Below are 23,777 nucleotides of genomic sequence, written 5' to 3'. Positions count from 1 at the left end.
AAATTTTGCGATAACCATTTCGTTAAAAATAGCTCTAAAGTCAGATAACAAAACCTGGGTGTCGAAACGACCCCCCAGGGCCCGGGGGCAGACGTTGTAAGTTATTCCCTGGGGAAATATACGGTTCTTATGGAAGAGATGCTCGTATAAGCTTCAGAGAGGGCTCATTCATTTGGAAAATGAAAGTTCTAGTTCCCTTTTTAAGAGTCAACAGAGATACGAGGGCAACTAGCCCCACACACCCTTTTTCCCCCAAACCCAACCAATAAAAATTTTGAGAGGGCTATTTTGTTAAAAATAGCTGAAAGGTTGGATAACTAAAATTCCGGTTAAGAGCCCCCAGGGCCCGGGGCAGGCGCTATAAGATATGCCCTGGGGGCATATATGGTTCTTATGGAAAGTATCCTTGTCTAAACTTCAGAGAAGGCTTATTTGATTTGAAACTGAAATTTTTAGTTCACTTTTTCAGTTTCAAAAGAGATCCAATGGCAACTACCCCCCCCCCCGCCCTTTTTCCTCAAATGCATCAGATAAATAAATTTTTAGATTTCCATTTTCTAAAAAATAGCTCTAAGGTCAGATTACAAAAACTCCGGTTTTGACACAACCCCCAGGGCCCAGGGGCAAGCGTTGTAAGTTATGCCCTAGGGGCATATATGGTTCTTAAGAAAGGTATGCTCGTATAAACTTCAGAGGGGGTTCGTTTGATTGGAAATTGAAAGTTCTAGTTCACTTTTTAAGAGTCAAAAGGGATACAAGGGCAACTAGCCCATTCCCAAGCCCCATTTTTCTCATGCCCCTCCGATAAACATTTTGAGATAATCATTTCGTTAAAAATAGTTCAAAGGTCAGATAACGAAACTCTGAGGTCGACAAAACCTCTCACAGCCCGGGGGCAAGTGTTTTAAGTTATGCCCCGGGGGGCATATGAGGTTTTTTATGTAAGGTTCGGTCGTATAAACTTCGAAGGTGGCTCATTTGATTGGAAATTGAAAGTTCTAGTTACTTTCCTATGAGTCAAAAGTGAATGGACGGCATCTACCCACCCATCCCCCCCCACACACACACACTCACACACACAGCCTCTTTTCCCCAAATCCATCCGATGAAATTTTTTTAGATAGGCAGTTTGTTTGAGATAGTCCAATGGTCAGATAAAAAAAACTTCGTTGTAAACATAACCCCTCCCCTACCCCCAGAGCCTGGGGAAGGGTTGTAACTTATGCCGCGGGGGCATATAAGCTTTTTATGGAAGATGTGATCGTACAAACTTTGGTAGGGACTCAATGACTAGAAAATGAAAGTTCTAATTCCCATTTTAAGAGACAAAAGTGATCCGATGGTGACTAGTCCCCCTCCCAACCTTGTTTCCCTCAAATGCTTCCAATCGAATTTCTATATAGCCATTTTGTTCAAAATAGACTAAAGATAATATAACAAAAAGTCCAGGGATAAAATAGACCCCAGAAACAGGCGGCAAGTTTTGTAAAATGGTTCCTGGGGGTATATAAGGTTTTTGTCCTGGGGTATATATGGTAGTGACGGTCGTATAAACTGCGGAGGGGGCTCATTCGATTGTAAATCGTAATTTCTAGTGCTCTTTTTAAGAGGCAAAAGTGATCGAAGGGCAACTGGCCCCCCGCCAAGGCCCGTTGTCCCCAAATGCATCCAGTCACAATTTTGAGATAGCTAATCTGTTCAAAATAGTTTAAAGATCAAATAACAAAACTCCGGGGTCGATACAATCTTCAGAGGCCGAGGGTAAGTGTTGTAAGCTATGCCCTAGGCGCATATAAGGTTTTATGTAAGGGGTGGTCGCATAAACTGCAGAGATGGCTAATTGGATTGGAAATCGAAAGTTCCAATTACCTTTTTAAGAGTCTTCAAAAGTGATCGGAGGGCATATACCCCCCTCCCACGCCTTTTTCCCCAAATACATCCGATAAAATTTTTGAGATAGTCATTTTGTTCAAAATAGTCCAAAATTCAAATTACTATAAATTAGGGGTTGAGAAATCCTCCATAGCACCCGGGACAAGAATTGTAACTTATGTAAGTTGTAACTTCTTAAGAATCGAAAGTGATCAAAAAGTAACAAGCCCCCACCTCCCTTTGTGCCTTTTTTCCCCAAGTGCATCTTATCAAAATTTTGAAATAGCCATTTTGTTAAAAATAGTTCAAAATTCAAATGGCTATAACTTAGGGGTTAAGAAATCCTCCCTAGCCCCCGGGGCAAGGGTTGTAACTTATGTAAGTTGCCTATTATTAGAATACACGGTTTCTGTGGAAGGGGTGGCCGTATTAACTTTGAAGGAGGCTCATTCGATCGGAAATTGAAATTCCTAGCTCTTTTTCAAGAGTCAAAAGCGATCAATGGGCAACTAGCCCAAGCCCCAGTTTCCCAAGGCGCATCTGGTCAAAATTTTGAGACAGGCATTTTGTTCAAAATAGTTCAAAGGCCAAATAACTATGCTTCCGGGGTTGACACTTATATAACTTCGTCAGGAGTACTCCAGGGTTGCATCTTATCACCACATCTCTTCAACCTCTTTCTAAATGCCGTTCTGTCGATGATGCAGTCGGAATATGGCGCAACAATAGGAGGGGTGTTATTAGAGAATCTTGCCTACGCTGATGATATTGATGAGCTAGGCAACTCTACACAGGAATTGCAGGCACAAGCTGATAAACTCTACGATACTACAAAGCCGTTCGGGATGGAGATCAATGCCAGCAAGACCGAAGTCATGGTAACTACGAGATGTGAACTAGACAACCCGCCCATTATCACCATAGGCGGGAGACAGGTTGAAACGGTTGATCACTTCCTGTACCTTGGTAGCCTACACTCCTCAGATAATTGCCATAGCTCTGACGTGAAACGTCGACTTGCACTTGCTAGCTCTAGCTTCCGAAGACTAGCCAACCTCTGGAAAAGTAACCACCTATCCAACAAACTCAAAATGCGCGTATTCGACAGTTTAGTAATCCCCATAGTTATTTATGGATGTGAAACATGGACTCTGAAAACCGAAGAAGACATAAAACTTCTAGCTTTTGAGGTGAGATGCCTCCGTCGCATTTCTAGAATCAAATACACTGACCGAATCACAAATGTGGAAGTACGTCAAAGGCTCCAGTCCACTGAAACCAAACTCAATAAAATTAAGAAGCAACAACTGCGCTGGTTTGGCCACATCAAGTTAATGGAGCCGAGCCGCCTTCCGAAAATCGCCCTTGAAGGATCCCTCCATGGCCTTCGCCCACGAGGCAGACCACGAAAACGATGGATGGAGAACTTCCACTTCGACAACGTCAAGATAGCCCAGTTATCACGTATCGCACCAGATAGAGCAATGTACCGAGCCCTTACGCATGATCTAGCAAGAGGAGTGGCCCCAAAACGTCCCAAGAGGATGGCCGGGACCTAAGTAAGTAAGTATATATATATATATACACATATATATATATATATATATATATATATATATATATATATATATATATATATATATATATATATATATATATATATATATATATATATATATATATATATATATATATATATATATATATATATATATATATATATATATATATATATATATATATATATATATATATATATATATATATATATATATATATATATATACATATATATATATATATATATATATATATATATATATATATATATATATATATATATATATATATATATATATATATATATATATATATATATATGTATATATATGTGTGTGTGTGTGTGTGTGTGTGTGTGTGTGTGTGTGTGTGTGTGTGTGTGTGTGTGTGTGTGTGTGTGTGTGTGTGTGTGTGTGTGTGTATGTATGTATGTATGGTATATATAAATATATATATATATATATATATATATATATATATATATATATATATATATATATATATATATATATATATATATATATATATATATATATATATATATATATATATATATATATATATATATATATATATATATATATATATATATATATATATATATATATATATATATATATATATATATATATATATATATATATATATATATATATATATATATATATATATATATATATAATATCTATGTATATATTGTCGTGTGGCCCAAATGAGTTTTGAAATTTTCCAAGTCTATTTTTTTGCAGAACACAGTAGACAAGTTACTGCAAAGAGCGAATGCTTCCTTATTAGTTGGAACAAGTTCGTGGAAAGAACAATTTCTAGAAGCATTAACAGTTAGTGGTGGTAAGTTTTTTAAATCATTTTCTCGGTATATTTAATCTTTAAGAAATAATTCCTCTGTAGATATTTAATCAGAATGTTTCACATGCATAAATATTTTGTAGAGCTGTTCCTTCAGTGTTTAGTCTTCAGAATTTTCATCAAGTTTTTAAAAATTAGCTTGTTTCTGGGAGAAAGGTTGACTGGCTTAAAGAAAAAGAGCAGATGATGAGTCCATTGTATAATGAGTGTGTTGAGATTTGTCTCCTCTGCAGAAATAGCTTGTATACTCTCTGTAATGAACTGATCACTTGTACTGTTTAAGAAAAAGGGTTCTAAAGTTAAGCTTTTAGCCAGAAATTTTTTTTCGGAATAATTATTAAGTTTTTAGGTCTGTGAATACGTTTTAGAATCAATAAATTGGTGTGATGCTGATGATTACAATATTTATTGAGATAGCATAAGGTATTATTTAGCCAGGTTCTTTTAGAATAAATTGGTTTGATGATGACTGTTACAACATTAATTTTTAAAATCACCTAAAGTTTTGACTTAACAAGGGCACTAAAACTTCCGATTTCCAAACAAAGTTTATGCGACGAGCTCTTCTAAAATAACCTTACATGTTAACAATAAGCAATTTGCAAAACTTAAAGCCCTTGACCTAGGGGCTGGAGGGTCAGTCCCCGAAGCATTTCGCCTTTGGACTATTTTGAAAAAATGGCATGTCAAAGTTTTGACCGGATGCATTTGATAAAAAAGGTTGTGGGCTTTTTTTGCTGGTTGCCTTTTGAATACTTTAGACTCTTAAAAAAGGAGCTAGAATTTTCGATTTCCAAGTGAATGCGCCCCCTCCAAGGTTTTTACGACCAACCCTAAGACAAAGACCTTAGAAGTTAACAATTGGCAACTTGCATAAGTAACAGCCCTAGCCCCAGGGGTGGGGGATTTGTCAACCCCTGAGTTATGAGTGATTTGACTTTTAGACTATTTTGAACAAAATGGCTATCCAAAATTTGGATAGAATATATTTGGGGAAACAGGGCTCGAGAGGGGGGGGATGGTTACCCTCTGATCAGCTTTAACTCTTAAAAATAACACTAGAATTTTCTATTTCCATTCGAAATAGCATCCTCTAAAGTTTACACGACCACCTTTTCTATAGCAACCTTATATGTTAAAAATGGGCCAATGGCTTAACTTATAGAACTTGCCCCGTGGGCTAAATGAAACTATCAAACCTGGAACCATATTCATTTAACCTTTGAACTATTTCGAAGAAAATTGCTATCTCAAAATTTCGATCAGAAGGGTTTGGGGGACCACTTTCGACTCCGATCACTTTTGACCCTTAAAAAGGGAGCTAGAACTTTTGATTTCAGACTGAATGAACCTCCCATGAAGTTTATACGAGCAATCCTTCCACAAGAACCTTATATGTTAGCAATGGGGAACTTGCAAAACTTTCAGCCCTTGCCCAGGGGGCTGTAGTTTTTTTCTACCCAGTAGGCATAGTCGGTTGACTTTTGAACTATTCTGAACAAAATGGCTATCTCAGAATTTGATCCGATACACTTGGAAAAATAGGGCTTGGGGCCTAGTTCCCCTTCGATCAGTTTTGACTCTTAAAAAAGGGACCAGGAGTTCTGATTTCCATGTGTCAACCCTAGAGACATATACATATAATCTTTAGACTATGTTGGACAAAACAGCTATCTAAAGTTTTCAATCGGATGCATTTGGCGAAAAGAGGGCATGGGAGGGGGGTCTAGTTGCCCTCTATTCACTTTTGAATTTTAAGAAGGGATTAGAACTTTCAATTTTCAATCAAATGAGCCTCCTCCGAAGTTTATACGACCACCCCTTCAATTAAGACCTCATGTGCCCTGCGGGGCATAACTTATAACGCTTAACTCCGGGCAGTGAGGAGATGTGTCAACCCCAGAGGCATTGTTTTGTGAACTTTAGATTACTTTGAACAAAATGGTTGTCTTAAAATTTCTGTCGGATGCATTTGGGGAAAATGGGGCTGAGGGGGGGGGGTCTTGTTGGCCTCTGATAGCTTTTGAATCCTAAGAAATGCTCTAGAACTTCCAATTTTCAATCGAACGATTCCCCTCTGAAGTTTATGCGGCCACCCCTTCCATAAAAACCTTAAATGTTAACAATGGGCAACTAGGACAACGTATAGCCCTCGCCCTGAGGGCTCTCGGGGCGGGGGGGAATTCCCCAGAAACATAATTGCTGGACTTTTCAACTAGCCTGAACAAAAATCGTTATCTCAAAATTTTGGTTGGATTTTTGAGGAAATGATAGATGTGGGTTGGAGGGCGAGCTGGTTGCCCTCCAATCACTTTTGATTCTTAAAAAGGGTACTAGAACTTTCAATTTCCATCGAATGAGCTCCTTTTGAAGTTTTTATGACAACTCCTTCTATACGAAGTGCCTTGGTCAGAAAAAAAAATAAAATATATTGTGGCCACTTTGCTTTTTACTTAGGCAGCGCTATTGCGCTACCTATGAAATTTTCAAGCCGAAACCTGGATTTAAATATGGAATAATGAGCTTTGAAGTTCCCTAATAAACGACAGGTTTCAAGATAGATCCAAAAGAAAAATCGCTGTCAATAGCAATAAAAAAAGCAGATAAATAGGGCAACATTGAGAGTTAAATCTCAAGCATAAAATATTTCTATCATAACCGCCAATCATTTTTCTAATAAAATACAGAAAAGTGTCTGAAGTGTAAAGATCTCTTTGTGATAAAAAGCTAATTAGTTTCTAAAAGCAAGTTTATCTGATATTTGTGTATTGAGAGCATCCTTATCTCTCACCTGTCAAAAATGAATCGTTCATTGATTGTCAAAAAGATTTCCAAATAGAAAAATTTTTCTTATGAATATGAGTATTTTTGTGATACAGGGCTTTTATTTATTCTAATGCGATTTTATGACTATGAGACTGGATAATGTTGTCCATTTTCAATTCACTGGGTTGAAATATTAAATCATACAAGAAAAAAAAATGCTAGTTTACTATTCATACTTAACAGGCTAAATATTGACTAAGACAAAGTCTCATTTGAATAAGACCCAATCAATCAATTTATTCAACCAATAAATTCAAAACAAAAATACTTCAACGTAGACTCCCACGCAAGGCTCTATGACCAAGAAAAAAACAGGGGAGAAACACAAATGTAACAAATACATTAACAAAATATTTTGAACATAATACATTTACACCTTTCAGAGACTTAACACGAAAGAAAAAAAATCAAAATTTTTAAGAGACTCAAACTTTAAGAGACCCCCCCTCCCCCTAAAAAAAAATAAGAATAAATCCCCTTAAAAAAGACCCAAAACCAAAAAAGGACAGAGGACTATCTCATGAATTAAAGATATTTCCAATTACATATTTGAAACCAAGCCACGAGAAATGCTGAGCCCAAGTCAAACACCCTTCACAACAAAAATTCCTAACCCGGGTAAGTCACCCGTTCCAGAAAAAAAAGAAAAAACTTAATAAAAATAAGTCATAATGACATTATAAAATGTCTTAAGTTCTTTTGAAAGTACTAAACAAGTGACATTCTTGGGCTGACTCAGCTAGGGTATTCGATACCCTAGCTGATACCCTACCCAAACGATATGACAAGCGGTTAATGGATTGAAATCAGACCTCACCGATGGAGTAAATAAAATATTAACAATTAACATTCCTTGAATTGCGAATATGATACGTAGATCTATCAGTGACGAAAGAAGAAGTAGTTTGTAGGGGTGCGGGAACGTCACTACGGAGTTGATGAAAAGTGAAAGACGCGCACGAAAGAATTTAGTGACTGCAAATCAAAGTATAATCACCCACGGAACAAGTACTGACAAAACCTATCCTCTCCACACAAAAAAAGTGACCCTTTGTCCGCGTCTCCGGAGACGATTCCATACCTATGCGAACCTGGCAACTAAATACCGTAGTTACACTATTAAATACAACTTTCCCGGTCACTCGTCGCCTGAATCACGCTCTAGCATAATTTATTGGCTCGTAGCAAAGTACTTTGGCTCGGAGCGATTAAGTAGTACAGCACTTTGTGTCTAGAGGCGCTGAGGTACGCAGGGTCACTTTTGGAGAGTTTTGTCAGTACTTGTTCCGTAGGTGATTATACTTGGCTGCAAATCAAGAAATGGGCTAGTTGTAGAACAATTTGGGTAATTGTTTAGTAGCCGATAAATGCGCAAAAAGTGAAGTTCCGTCTATGCTAATGAAATAAAACAAAACTGGATAAAAATATAATACTTTATTAATATGAATGGGCTATATATTTGCACATTAGGGGGGAGGGAATTTTAGCATATATTAAATACGTAATCTAACCTAGGCTTCCTTTTTTGCCCCTTTAACTCTAAAAAACTAAAGTTGAAATAGTTTCCACAGAGTGAGCAACACGTAACTAGTCAGCGGAAGCCCGGTTTTAAATAGCATCTTTGAAATTCTATATGCGTTTCTCTTCGCGTATTTATCGGTTACTAAACAAGTATCACAATTCGTTTTCTGTATCTTTCGATTCGGATTTGGCACTTCTGGCTCGTTTCTAATACCGACAATACATGCATATTTGTTTTGAGTGTGGGCAAGCGCTGTGGTCCACAGTAGCGATACTTTGCTTTTGTAGTGTTCCATTTTTAAAATGACTGTGATACTCGTGCATCACATTCGCCACCCTGCTAAATATCTTTTTCAAAAAGAAAAGAGCAAATTGTTAAATAAACAGGCTGAAAATGCTTGTAAGCAAGTGCGTATCCGGGGTTTTTGTTCGGGGAAGGTGGTTACAAAAACAGCAATTAAAAACGCATCAAAAATGTGTTTATATGCATTTTTTTACGTTTTTACTAGTGGGACAAAAAGTTTGTGGGAGGGGTTCAAACCTGATAATGTTTATAAGGTTTTAAAAACAACCTCGGATGTAGAATTTTGCCAATATGTGTAGCAGAACTAAGTCGTCATCAATCTTACTGACATGCCAGTATTTTCGACAATTACCATTTCTATCGCGATTAGGACACCTTTAAAGGGATTTCAAAGCCAGTATTTTGGAATGATTTCTGTAAGGAGATCTTTCCATGAGAGCGTATTGCGAGCCAAAGAAACAATAAAGTCTAATGAGTTCGAAAAATTATATTTTGCGAGTTTTTCTCACAATATCTGTGGCGACATCACTTGGCAATTACGCATATATGTCAATAGTCTTGGCACTTAATCATTTTAGAAATGATTGATTCTTCCTTTAAATGAGCTCAAAGATAGTATTCCTGGGGATAATTATAATGGGAGTTCTGTGTGTCAGTCAACTGATCGCTGGGTGATGCTTTGAGTGGATGTCATTAGATTATAGATATCCACGCTGTAGATTACTAATAGATCTTAAAGGGCCATTTACAAAGGCCCTTTAAGGGAAATAATAAATTTATTAGTGGTAAGGTTTAACTAATAACAAAATTGGTTTTAGCCTAAAATTCGTCTTCATATTTTACTATTCACAAAGGAAAAATCAGGTATTAAAACCAGCTGAAGTATATAGGATGGAGGAGGAGCGTGCGTAGCTGTGTTGGCATCAGGCGGCCTTTGTGTTGCAGTAAGTTGTTAATAGTAACAATAGTAGTAGTGAACTATATATTTCTATAGCAACTTCAAGGATTGTAGCCAATCAAATATTTTGTAGAATGATTTGACTGGGTAATTCTGACTTACACAGCTAGACGATTTGACCATAAGATTGTCAACTTGAAATTCTCACTTCACTATTAAAGGATGAACTTTAGCATTTATACACTCCTGGGCTCTTCTTAGATTCAAAAGATTTCCCTAAAATTAATTTTTCTATTCAATTTGTTCTTATTACAGTTCTTTTTTCTTTTTTTCTGTCGCTTTTTTCAATTCAGTCGCATTAGTGTTCTCAGTAAATCAACTCTACTTAGCTTCTATGGCGCTCAGTCACAGTAGCGACAATTGTATAAGTTGGTATTTGTTGTTTTTATTTCTTGGCTTTGATTTGTTTTATTTTAGGTTACTATCTTTGTATTGTTAGCGTTGAAGACGCCTTGCTTCATACATGCGAAATATTCGAGTCGCTTTATTTTTTTATTTTCATTCTTATGGCCGTAGCCGTTTGTTTTCTTCATCATGAGATTTCTGTCTCTCTTTATTATTCAGCAAATAATTCTAGATTCGGATGCCAGCCACGCCATCGCCTTGAATAGGTCAAGAACTAGCCGACTCCTAAAATTAGTGTTAACTCAATCTTGAAACTGCTAAATTCTCATTGCGAATGGAACCTTCAGGAAATAAGACTAAACTTTCGTTTAAGGGCTATATAGGCAAAGGGCTTTCTTCCATCGTTTTAAGAGCTCACAATTGTAAATGATAAGCGAGTTTTTCACGCAAAAGATAGTGTATTCTTGATAAATTAATTTTAATTTCTCAAACATGGATACTCAATCAGGCTAGTTTGCTTAGCCAAACCATCAAGTCACATATTAAGTAAGCTAGCAAGTAACTCCACAAATCTAATGTTGAAAATATTCCGGCAAAGAGTAAAAATTAAAAGTCAGCCTAAAAAACGCTCGAAATGGGCGCTAACACAGAAAGAAATCGTAGTTCGAAAGGTGGCGAATGCACTTGTATTGAATAAACACGGCCGTCTGTTCAGCCCTTTAGTTGTTGAAGAGATTGTTGGAGAAAACCAGCGATACAAAAAATTAAGAGAGGCAAACGGGATTGCTTTAAAAAAAGCAGAAAGACAAAACAAAAGATAAAAAAAACTTTAAATTGTAAAAAAAAAATCCGAATATTTCGGCTCCATGTTCGAGAGCCTTTCTCTACGTGGAAAGTCAAAATATTTTGACTTTCCAAAATATTCGTTTTTTTCTTTCTTTCTTTGATTATTTAAAATTTTGTCGTTGTTTTTCATCTTTTGTTTTATTCCACTGCTTTATATAAATTAAACCTGTTTGTCTGTCTTAATTTTTTGTAAATGGAAAAGCAGTGTGGGCTAAGGGATTATTTAAGCCAGCAATGTGAATTAAGATTGTCACAGAAAAAAAGAAAAAACAGAGAGAAAAAAAGAAAAAAAAAGTTAAAAAAAACAAAGAAGACAGAATCATTTAAAGTAATTATTTTAAGCAATCAAGCCATATAAATTTCCAGTCTCTAATGGATTTAACATTCTCTCAGAATTTTTCAAGATATATTGCTGACTATTGTTCCCTCTTTCTTCTTTCACTTCATTTAATTGCTATAACTTGAAATAAGAAATAGAACTATTTCTGGTGTAATAATGAGAATACAAAGGGAACTGGGATGTAGGAAAAAATAATAACGTTTCATAACTATTGAAAAATTAAAATCACCGTTTCGTAGAATCTTCCACCCGCCTCCAAAACATTTATATTATTTTTTTTTTTATCAAAATATAAGCTTAAAAAATGTTACTGATGATGTTAACTGTGTCAGTTTATACTCAGAATTGCACGATTAAAGTTGTATTCATTTTGGAAGCTTTGTTCTAGAACTTTAGCTGTAGGAAGTTTTTTTTATTGTACATCTCCTTCTGCTTCACGGTTCCAGTAAAAAAGGTAATCCAGGGAAATCCCGTCCCCCATAAGAGAAAGGGTACAGCTCAAATAATCTTTTGGAGGGAGCGAGGGCAAAACTATAAAAACGCCTGTCAGGAATGTTTCCCTTTTTCATAAAATTAATTAAAAAAAAACTTTTTCCACAAAATAAGTTTTTCAAATAAAAGTAAAGAACTCCATTAAACAAAAAATGAGCAAAAATAAAATCAAATAATCTACCAAGCTCGAAACTACCACAAATCAGCAAAGATAAATAAATGAAACCCAAAACGAACAGAAATTAAAATAAATAACCGAGTCAAACTCAAAACGAGCAGAAATTAACATAAGTTGGGCGCAAAAACTCTATGCCTTCCCAAGGCCAGAACAAAATTTGCACTTTACTAAAAAAATACAATTGAATGTGCATTGTCAGTTTAATATACATATACTGATATTTAGTAATCAAAATGTTAAAATTGTTTGATTTATTAAAGTTATAAAAGTAAAAACATTTATATTTTTTTCAGTAAACTGCAAATTTTGTTCTGGCCTTGGGAAGGCATAGGGGTTTTGCGCCCAACTTATGTTAATTTCTGCTCGTTTTGAGTTTGCCTCGGTTATTTATTTTAATTTCTGTTCGTTTTGGGTTTCATTTATTTATCAATGCTGATTTGTGGTAGTTTCGAGCTTAGTAGATTATTTTATTTTATTTTTGCTCATTTTTTGTTTCATGTAGTTCTTTACTTTTCTTTGAAAAACTTATTTTGTGGAAAAAGTTTTTTTAATTAATTTCTGTTAGTTTTATATTGACATAGTCTTTTCAGGGGGGAAAAAATAACACTTTAAATCTTTTCGTTTTTTTAAGACTTTATAGTTTAGCCTGCTATTTGTATGCTGGATTTCCCCTCCAATCACTTTCGACTATTAAGAAGGGAACTAGCCCTTTGAATTCCCAATCGAATGAGCCTGTTTTGAAGTTTCTACGACAACTCCTTCTTATGAAAACCTTATATGCCCCCAGGGCATAACTTAAAACCCTTGCCCTGAGTGTTGTGAGGGAGTGTCCTCCTAAAAAAACATATTTTCTATCTGGAAATCAACTAGCCTACTCTGAACAAAATGGCTGTCTCAAAATTCTGATTGGATGTGTTTTTTGGGGAATGATGGGCGTGGGGGGCTAGTTATCCTCCAATCTCTTTCAACTATTAAAAAGGGCACTAGCCCTTTGAATTCCCAATCAAATCAGCCTGTTTTGAAGTTTATATGACAACGTCTTCTATAAAACCTTATATAACCCAGGGCATAACTTAAACCTTTGCCCTCAGGGCTGTGGGGGAGTGTCCTCCTCAAAAATATATTTTCTATCTGGAAATCAACTAGCCTACGCTGAACAAAACGGCTATCTCAAAATTGTGATTGGATGTCTTTAGGGAATGATGGGCGTGGGGGCTAGGTGCCCTCCAATCACTTTCGATTATTAAAAAGAGCACCAGCCCTTTGAATTTCCAATCGAATGAGCCTGTTTTGAAGTTTCTACGACAATGCCTTCTATAAAAAACCTTATATGCCCCCAGGGCATTACTTAAAACACTTGCCCTGAGGGCTGCGGGGGAGTGTCCTCCTCAAAAGCATATTTTCTATCTTGAAATCAACTAGCCTACGCTGAACAAAATGGTTATCTCAAAATTTTGATTGGATCTGTTTTGGGGAATGGAGGGCATGGGGGGGCTAGGTGCCCTCCAATCACTTTCGATTATTAAAAAGAGCACTAGCCCTTTGAATTTCCAATCGAATGAGCCTGTTTTGAAGTTTCTACGACAGTGCCTTCTATAAAAACCTTATATGCCCCCATGGCATAACTTGAAAACCTTTGCCCTGAGGGTTGCGGGGGAGCGTCCTCCTCAAAAACATATTTTCTATCTGGAAATCAACTAGCCTACGCTGAACAAAATGGCTGTCTCAAAATTTTAATTGGATGTGTTTTGGGGAATGATGGGCGTGGGGGGGCTAGGTGCCCTCCAATCACTTTCGGCTATTAAAAGGGCACTAGCCCTTTGAATTTCCAATCAAATGAGCCTGTTTTGAAGTTTCTAAAACAACACCTTCTATAAAAAAAAACCTTATATGCCCCCAGGGCATAACTTAAAACCCTTGCCCTGAGGGTTGTGGGGGAGTGTCCTCCTCAAAAACATATTTTCTATCTGGAAATCTAATGGGGGAAGGGGGAAACCGGTATGCTCTTTCTCTGTGGGTTTTCTGCCTTAGGAAAAGCAAAAAGAGTTTCAATTAGCCCTGACTTCATGTTTTAAAAATTTTGAGTCAAAAGAGAATAATATTCATCAACATTAATCCAGCCATGATTAAACTATCCCTATTGACTTTGATAGGCTCAATTGAAAAACAGCTTAGAAAAATATATTTCCTTTGCGATATAGTCACTTTAGTCGTAAATACTATGTTCATTATCTTAAGCAATTTAATTAGAGGGATACTGTCTCTTTTCCGCTCAGCCATTCAATCATTCTTTAACTTTTCAGATGATGATGATGAAAATGGAGAAGGGAAATCTCCATCTTGCACTGATTATGTTTTACATTTTCTCACCTTATTCTGGAAAGTATTATTTGCATTTGTTCCACCAACAGGTAAGAAAAGCAAAACTTTCTAAATTAGAAGAGTAACAATTAAAATGAAATAAGCTCAACGGGATGAATTCACCTTTTTTTAAAAATCTTTTGCAAACTCTTCCGCTGCAAAAGCGACTTTTCTATCATAAATTCACTGCGTGTTTTCAACTCTTTTTTAAAGAAACTGTAAAATTTCTATTTAAGTTACAAATGTATGACTTCCGAATTAAGACTTTTTTTCTGTAAAGTAAGGATTTCGTTTTTAGTTACGCCATTCTGTTTGCAAAGAAGGCTTCCGCATCTGATGACACCTTTTTCGACTTCACCAAAGCTGCCATGTACGAGATTTACACATGGTGACAGTGTATATTTACTAGCTTTGGTGTATATTTCATCCATTTGTTTTCTATTACCGGCACAGATTAATGATTCTTGACAAACATCCCATCCCAACTAAATATTTTTAAAGTGCTTAATGTTTAATTTTGCATAATATGTATTTTGATGGATTTGAAAAGATAACAATGGCTAATTTATAATTAGCCCCTTTTGGCCAAAAAACCAATGGGGAGTTCTAATTACTTGCCTGATATTAATTATGTGAATGCACTAGCACAGCACACCAAAGTGCCCATGAAATTCTAATTTGAAAACTGTCTGGAAGTTCAACTTTTTCAGCTTTTTTTTGTACAGAGTATATGATGGTATTTTGTATATTTGTGTGTTCATCGCCTTCTATTATTAACCATAAAATACCTTCAAATAGATATGGGTGAAGGATCGTAAGTGTAGTTTTAAAGTGAATGTTTGCAGCACTTGCCCATAAATTTATTTTAGGGTTCGTAGAGTATAAGTTTATGGTACGGTATATAAATTTATACTGTAGGGTAATAATTAATTTTAGGGTATAAATTTACTAAATATATACTTCGGAAAGGGACGGGGTGAAAGTTAAAAAAAAAAGCACAGAAAGACAAATTATACATATAAAAATACAGGAAAATATGGGAAAATTACTAAAATTACATTATTTTGAGAAGGTTTTAAAATTTCTTTATATTTTGTACACCTGATCGGTCTCTAAAACCATATTATCAGTGTAACTTCTTTTTATGTTTGCCATATTTGATATTTTCTTGAGTTTCTAGTTTTCTCTTCAACTTCTTATCTTAAAAAAAGAATGACAAATTTGAAATAACTCAGATAAAAGAAAGAAGAAGTTTAAATAAAAGATCAGGTTATTTTCTTTCATTTATTTAAGACCTTTCAAAAACCTAAAGATCTAACGAATTTGACAAAACGTTTTGATGAATGCGCCACGCAATTGTCACTTTACATACAAAGCCTAATTTCGTCCGACTTAACCATTAGTTTCAAGTGTGTTTACTTTCTTTATGTTTGCTTTTGACCGTATTCATAATTTATACAATATAATTACTGTATACTTTCCTAATCACATGCTTCAATGCTGTTTATAATGTAAAAACAAACATTTTGGCTTCCATATAAAACAAAGAGGCAAAAAATGACATAGAAACTTTATTTCTTATCCTATGTCTAGGAGTAGAAATCAAATTGCAACCTAGATGATAAAAGGACACCCAGAATATATATATATATATATATATATATATATATATATATATATATATATATATATATATATATATATATATATATATATATATATATATATATATATATATATATATATATATATATATATATATATATATATATATATATATATATATATATATATATATATATATATATATATATATATATATATATATATATATTGTTCATTCCACTACTTTATTCTTTTTCTATACCAATATGCTCTTTCAGATCTTAGCGATGGTTACTGGTGTTTCACCATATCCATGCTTCTAATTGGAGTTCTAACAGCCATTATTGGAGATTGTGCTTCGCACTTCGGTTGTACGATCGGATTGAAAGATGCTGTAACTGCCATAGCTTTTGTGGCCTTAGGAACAAGTATTCCAGGTTAGCGGAGAGAAATTTCGCGTCATTTAATTAATTGCTTGACTGCAATTTATTCAAATGTCAGCCAGACTGAAAATTGTGCTGCTCCTAAATTAATTTTGCTTAACTTAACGAAAGGATCAGTTTGAATTATTTTATATTTGAACTAAAAAAAAAAAAATTTAATTACAAAAACATTATCTGTTTTTTTCCGCTGAGCTACTGCAAATTTAGTATCGACTTCAGAATCCAAGGTCATCCATTTTGATACTTTTAGTCGAAGTACTAGTAACTGATTACGCGAAATGGATGTTGTTTTGGTAGCAAATATTTACCATGTAAAAGAATTAAGGATTAAAAACACACCTTTATCTCAAAAGACCTTAATTATAATACGCCTGTTAAGTTCACCTATCTGTCACAAATCTTCATGAAAAAGCAATAATACGATATATTATAAGCTTTTAGTGTGATAGTCACTATGTGTTGTCCATAAAGTGGTCCATAACGTGCGTCTCTTGCTAGATGCCATGCTTAGATATTTAACCAATCAACGCTTTGATAATAGATCCTACCTAGACATGCATGTTAAAGCTCCTTTGAAAACATGAGATGAAAATGGCGACACTTTTAAGAAGCATGTGAAAAAGGCTCAAAAACCAAAAATTTTCAAATTTCAGAAAATAAACTCATATTTGTATACACCTATTTTCGCAGTGACTTTGTAAAAATAAAACGACCGATGATTTATTATGCGAGCCAATTATGACAAATGCCAGTCTCAAGTTATACAGAATACTCAGTGGACGCCTATTATTTTGTTAATGTTTGGGACAAATGAAGATCAGTCACTGACACATTCTCCAAATATTTGCTATCATGGTGCGGTGGCGATATTCACTCCAAAGTTATTATGAACTGATTTTTTGCATTTTCATTCTGCAAATAGTACATTTTTCAGTCTGGCTGAACTGCGATCTACAGTAAAGGTCTTTTCTCCTGACAAACCAGATTTTCGAAACTAGGTTTTGAATTATACGCGGAATAATAACGTTTATAAAAACAGGTTGTCGAAATGAAAACAGTGGAACAGTAAAATTTATAAACCCGACCCAAGAGTCGGCAAAATCCACAGGTCTTTCCGGCGAAGTTGTCAAATTTACAATTTAGATTATGAGTGATCCCTATTGTCAGTGGAACAACATTTTCATGATTTAGATTGTCAGTGACATGGAATATTTACAATGCCTATTATGATTTATAATCAGGTTTGTCGGGGAAAAGGCCTTCTTTCTCTGTAAGGAAATCAGCACTAATGTCTCTTTCCGCAAGCTGTTTTCCGCTACCTAATCCTGAAAGGCTAACCACTTCTCGGAAACAGGTTACTTGCAGTCTCTGTTTGTGTACTGCATATTTTACATATATAATAGCCTTGAGTCGACATTTCCATGAAATTTTCAACAAAACGGGACACAATTCGCAATTGAGCATGTTCTAGCTTGGCTCCGACGTTCGGGGGAATATGTAATCGTTCCTTTTTCCTCATCGTCATCACTTTTCATTAAGTTTAAATATTAACTGTAACAAAACACTAACTCTTTACCGGAAATTTTAAAATAAAATTTTCTTTAATGAGAGTGAGTTCTCTTCTCATTACTCGCTGAACAGTGTAAAATCTTATTCACAAAATTTTGAGACTACTGATGATGGGAAAAAAAGAACTAATCTAAACTAATCTGCGCATGGGGCTAATCTAAGCTAGCGACAATGATAGCCTGTTTCGAAGGAAATGGACTTCGGTTATTATATGAGTATGCATCAATTTTAGCTAGAAAACTGTTTCAGATCGTTTTGGTGGATGGCTGTGTTTCTGCGTAGCAATAATTTGGATTGGCATACTAACAGCAGTTATAGGCGATGTAGCATCTGCATTTGGCTGTTCTGTTGGTTTAAAAGATTCAATAACAGCTATTGCATTCGTTGCTCTTGGAACTTCAGTTCCAGGTCAGTACAGAGGACAAAAAAGGCCTTTTTGAAACCATTATTTCTTTTAAATATTTTCCTTCCTCAATTTGGTACCGTTACGCAAAAACAAACATGATTAAGGACAAATAATTTCAACGAACAAAACAAAGCATAAAAATCGATTCATTTAAAAGCCAAGTTTGACATGTAGCAAAAATATCGTTTATACAGCTATTTTAAGACTAGTTGATCTTATCATTTTGGTCCAAATACGCAATGACGAACTGTTATATTTTCAGGTTTGTTTCTTCAACTAACTGTTATTTATCATTTTTCATCTTTTGTTTTTCAACTTTTATTAATACCCAATTGAATATTTTTCAAAATAATAACTGAAAAGAAAATATTCGGAAAGTGTGCCTCAGAAAACTAGTTAGTAAAACTCTTTCATCGTGTACCCTTAGAAAAATTCCGAATCTTTTAGGGGGTCTAGAAGGACTTAGCCTCTGCTTATATCTTTTTGGTATAAGATGTAGAGGACTGAGCTTTTACTAACTTGGCAAAAAGCCAATTGTGAAAAATACGACGATTAAAAAGTTCTGAGAGACAAAGCTGTTTATTAATTTAGTTAACTTTTATTATAATAATAATAATAAAGCAAAGTAAGTAAGTGGCAGGTAAGTACGTAGGGTGGAAGTCATTAGACCATCCACCACCTCAAACCCCAGTGTTTTAATTTTTTCCAATTGTTCCCTTACTTTTTCGTAAAATTTACCATTAACGAGTTAATAAATATTAAATACCAGCATAGATAAAGGTAAACATGACCATTCAATGAAACCCAAGTACCTTTTATCGTCTGATCAGTCATAGCTGCACATAAGTAACCCCCTAAAAAAAGGCCTGGAAAACTACCTTTCTCATTGAGAAACGGATGCTGCACTGTATAGAAGTCTGGAAACTTGCTCCTCATAGTGGAAATATTTGGGTTCCAATATCCTTTCACCTAGAAAAGTCTCTAGCGCTGGCATTACCCCCTTCCCATTACGTTACACCATCCTAGAAAATCAAAAGTTATCAATAGAGTCATTGTTAAGTTTTCAGTTAGTGATATACACTAAGTTGTCGTGGATCGGACTATTCAAAGCCGGAGGTGGCTGGGTTGACAAAAATGGCTATTTCCGTTTTGTTTGTTTATTATTGTGTTTATTTTGGCAAATGATATTTGGATAAATAAAATCATTTATAGATGTAAGAAAACAAAACTAAAAAGAGTTCCGTCGATATGGGCGGAAAGCTTCTTTTGAGGAAAATCATTTCTGATTTTCGGGAAGATACTGGGATGTACTAAGATTTTTGGGAGAATTTCGGGAAATCCGAGAACTGTTTTTTTTTTTCGGCGACAATCTTAAAATTTTTGGGAGTTCGGTACTGACGCTGGCCAACACTAACCAGACTTATTGAATCGCGCGAGTATTCCGCCTGCCCCGCAGTCGTCAACAAACCCACACTCTCGGCGTCATCTGCGCACCTAATAGATAGATCTGCCGGAGCCACAGCCCCACTCAAGATTAGCTTGGCCCTGTCCTCGAATAATATAACTATCTTTTACATCTTATTTTGCTTAACGGCACAGCTTTCACATATCTTAGCTTTCTGATTTTATAGGTAAATCTCGTTGTTTTGCATCTATTCTTTTCATTCATTTCAAGTAATTTCAGAAACTTTTTAAAATATCCTGACTTATCCTATCACGAGCAAAAACAACATAACACTCCTGTAACCAAAATAAATTGTTACATGGGCTCCACTTGGGAATTATCTTAGGCTTAGTTTGGCTGAATGTCGATTAAAACTGATTATACCAAATAAACATACACAGTTTCTGTCTTATGTTGTTTTCTATTATTGTAATACATTCTCATCTTGAATTGACGCATGTAGTAATTTGACAAGCACGCTTTAGAAAAATCAAAGGAACTAAAAAAAATGACGTAGCTATAGCTTATGTACTGATGCATGAAGGTAGGTATCTTAGGTTTTTTTTTTTTTTAAGCTGTTGGAAATTGCACAAGTAAAGTAAGCTTCATCTACGTTACAAAGTTTTCCTAACCCCAAATAAGCCCCGCACAATTTGAGAAAGGGATCCAAAATTGCCATTTTTTTGTCTAAGTCCTGATGATGTCAGTCTGAGTTTTTTTTAACACAAATTGACGATCATCGAGTAGGCTGCTAGTACTGGTAAAAAAAAAAGAAAAATAAATCTGTGTTACCGTGACAAAAAAATTTGCACTTTGAGGTGGGGAGCTAGTCCACTGCTTAGAGTTTGACAATAGCTATTATGAATTTTTATAAATTTTCAACGAGTTTAAAGGCGTATATCCAAGTGGAACGACCCCCCCCCCCCCCGAAAAAAATAGAAATTATTATTTTATACGTTGTTTTTAAATGGCTATAAAAGATGAACCAGGCCATGACTCCCTTGGATCGAGATTAGTACAAAACATGGTTGGCTATTTCGTCCATGGTTAAAAGCAAGCATATAAATTCTAGTTTTGATTTAAAGCTATTCGACATTTGAAAAAGTATGTTTACGAATATTAATTTTTATTTTTGAAGAGCTCGTACAAAATATAAATCGCAGCATCTTTAGTTCAAACATAGCTAAGTACTTTCAAAAGTTTGGATCTCATCTCTTCCTTTTAAATACCCCTCACGAAGAACGCAATTCAGAATAAGTGACTGGAAATCTTTTGAGGCTTCTTTTTGAAACACTCAGTTTTTTCTGATTATTTGTTATTATGAAGCTGGATCACAATAATAGAAGTAATATTTTATTTCATATTGATATAAATTCAGAGATAGCTTAATTAATATTTAGAATTTCATTTTTTTTTATCACTAGTCATAATTTGCACCGAACTAGGTTGCAGCTATCACTACATCCGTAACATCTCTTGGCCAATAAGTATTTTTGTCATTTTTTGGTAATAATCCCTGTTTTTAGCATCTTGATCCTTGTTTAGCCTTTTTTTTGTCATTAAATGATAATATTTATTTATTGACCACCTTTCAAAGCAATTAAACAGAAAATCTATTGTAAAAAAGAAATGCGTATCAATAATCCGGACTGCAGCGGTAGCTCGCAACTCAGTAAGAGACGATCACGTCCAATGTTATGAAATATAATAAACCATAACTCCTAAAAATAGACTCAGATCAAAACAAAAAGTACACAATTAGAACCGCCTTGTCTGAAATCCCTATATAGGAAACTTACTTTTCCTTGGCTTGAACAACAAGGGAAATATATTGGTTTGAAAATCAAGAAAAGTGGCAGCTACTACAGCATTCTGCCTAAACGTCATCTTTTTTTCTTTCTTTCTTTTTTCATTCTTAATGCGTTATGGACTTTTTTTATTATCAAGGCCGCATTCTGGGGAGGGGCTAGGTGGTTCGACCCTCTCCTGAATATTTGTCCAGCTCGTAAAAACGTAATAACAATGAAAAACACGCATTTTCGATGTGTTTTTTTAACCCCCTCCCCCCGAACAAAATATCCTGGATATGGATCTGTTTATATGTCATGCCTATTGTCTTCGTGTTTGAGCATTTGTTATGGAATACTGAGGGCAAAAAGTTAAACCTTATCGTAAAGAAGAGGGGGGGGGTGACTGGAGTCAATATGAAATTGACTACATGAATGTTTAGGGACCAGAAGTAGGCCACAGGCAAGTATGACCCCGGATGTTGGGAGGCTGCATAAATGTCATTCAGTGGCTCTTGTAATTTTCGCTCGATGACTTTTCGGCCCTGTTTAGGCCAAAATAGTTCTTTTATTGAACAGAAAGCTAAAATTACCACTTTGCTGTGGTGCTTCAGCTTTTGGTACTTATAAATGCTAGATCTTTAAATGGTCGGGTAAAGGTCTATTAATCCAAGGTTCTCTTGAATATGAGTGAGACTACCAGGCCCTCCTTCAACCCCCGTTTTTAGATTTAAGTTTAATATTTACATAACAATGCATCGAGAGTGATAATATTCCCTTAAAGAACTCGACGCTTCAAATATTTATAAGGAGGAGGGATCTAAAATATCAAGATGTGCTTTAAGTTCATCCCCTTTTCAGTTTTGAAGGGGAGCTCTTCGAGCAAATATTTTTACAGGGACCTCTCTCCCGACATTTTACCTGAAAAAAAAAACAACAACAAACAAACAAGCAAAAGGAAATAAAAAAAACACATAAACACGCATCCTCGACCATCTTTCTCGAAAAAAAAGCATGCATAAGGGCTTATAAGATGAGGGCTTGAAGCCTCTGCAAAAGGGTTCTCTGATATGATGAAGTTGATGGTGTAATTCTCATTAAGATTACCCCACCCAAATTCCCTCCTATTTTGAAAATTATACAAACTTTTTCAACGCATAAATTTTAACGAGTGACCTGAAACATGATAAAATGTTGGAACCATTACAAGGGGCTGATCTTTTAATGTATAAATTGCTATCAAAACTTCATTTTTATTTTTGAAGTTGTGCCCCTTCTTCCCAAATACTCCTTGTCAAATAATCATACGTATTTCCTATGAAAAAGATACCCTTTTGTAAGAACGTAAAGTTGACCGAAATAAAAAGAAAGCTTAATTCGTCCGAAGGCCAAGTAAAGCATTGGCTTGCAAATCAGAAACCTTTATTTGTAACAATCCAATTTTCTACATTTCACCATGACAACAGAAGCCCTACCAAGCATAAAAGTCCTCGTTATGCATCTCATGGCAACACATTTAAGAAACCACAATCGCCCATCTTTCTGAGAACCTGAAATTAAAATACCTTGTAATTTGACATGGACATACGAGTCCTACAACATATAAGTACATTTTGGCTTATAAGGGTAATATTCAAGATTATTATTTAAGTCCATCTTAGTGAAATTTGTTTGTCAGATTGATCGTTTCAGTTTTTGCAGAAAAAAGATCACCTTACATAGCTACAAATTAACTACATAACTGCAAAATCACACCCACAACCGCAACCACTAACTCCTCTTCCAACAAAACGAATATCACGCGCAGAGCTAGCAGTGCTGCCGACAATTTCTGTCGTCTGTGCTACTATACCATCTCCACTTTCACTACCTTAATATCCGAACTATCAATACCTTCATTTTCAATCCCATAGCCACCACTACTATTTTGCCCGTGACGTCATCATCTTCCTCATCACCACGTACTGTGTAAATTAAGTCGAATAAAATCTAGGAAGTTAAATAGAATCATTGGAACACACTTAAATGATTTCATGTGATAATACTTGATCAA

At 35.2% G+C, this 23,777-nt stretch overlaps 1 protein-coding gene across 5 annotated transcripts in view; it reads left to right on the top strand.

Annotated features, from left to right (window-relative positions):
- Calx (sodium/calcium exchanger 3) overlaps nucleotides 1-23,777 on the top strand; it is a 110,867-nt gene that overhangs the window by 80,175 nt on the left and 6,915 nt on the right. For 3 of the 5 annotated variants that reach the window (XM_089092208.1, XM_089092206.1, XM_089092207.1), the window contains exons 5-8: nucleotides 4,182-4,281; nucleotides 14,413-14,520; nucleotides 16,354-16,512; nucleotides 18,337-18,495. In XM_089092208.1, coding sequence (XP_088948334.1) covers nucleotides 4,182-4,281; nucleotides 14,413-14,520; nucleotides 16,354-16,512; nucleotides 18,337-18,495 — 526 coding nt within the window. The remainder of the gene's footprint in view (nucleotides 1-4,181; nucleotides 4,282-14,412; nucleotides 14,521-16,353; nucleotides 16,513-18,336; nucleotides 18,496-23,777) is intronic. The other 2 variants (XM_089092209.1, XM_089092210.1) reach the window with 2 other exon arrangements.

The sequence above is a fragment of the Artemia sp. Qi Xiang Cuo genome, chromosome 7, assembly GCF_049724085.1.
Source record: "Artemia sp. Qi Xiang Cuo chromosome 7, ASM4972408v1, whole genome shotgun sequence".
Lineage (NCBI taxonomy): Eukaryota > Metazoa > Arthropoda > Branchiopoda > Anostraca > Artemiidae > Artemia > Artemia sp. Qi Xiang Cuo.
The sequence above is the reverse complement of the archived record's forward strand: the minus strand, read 5'-3'. Positions and strand labels throughout refer to the sequence as shown.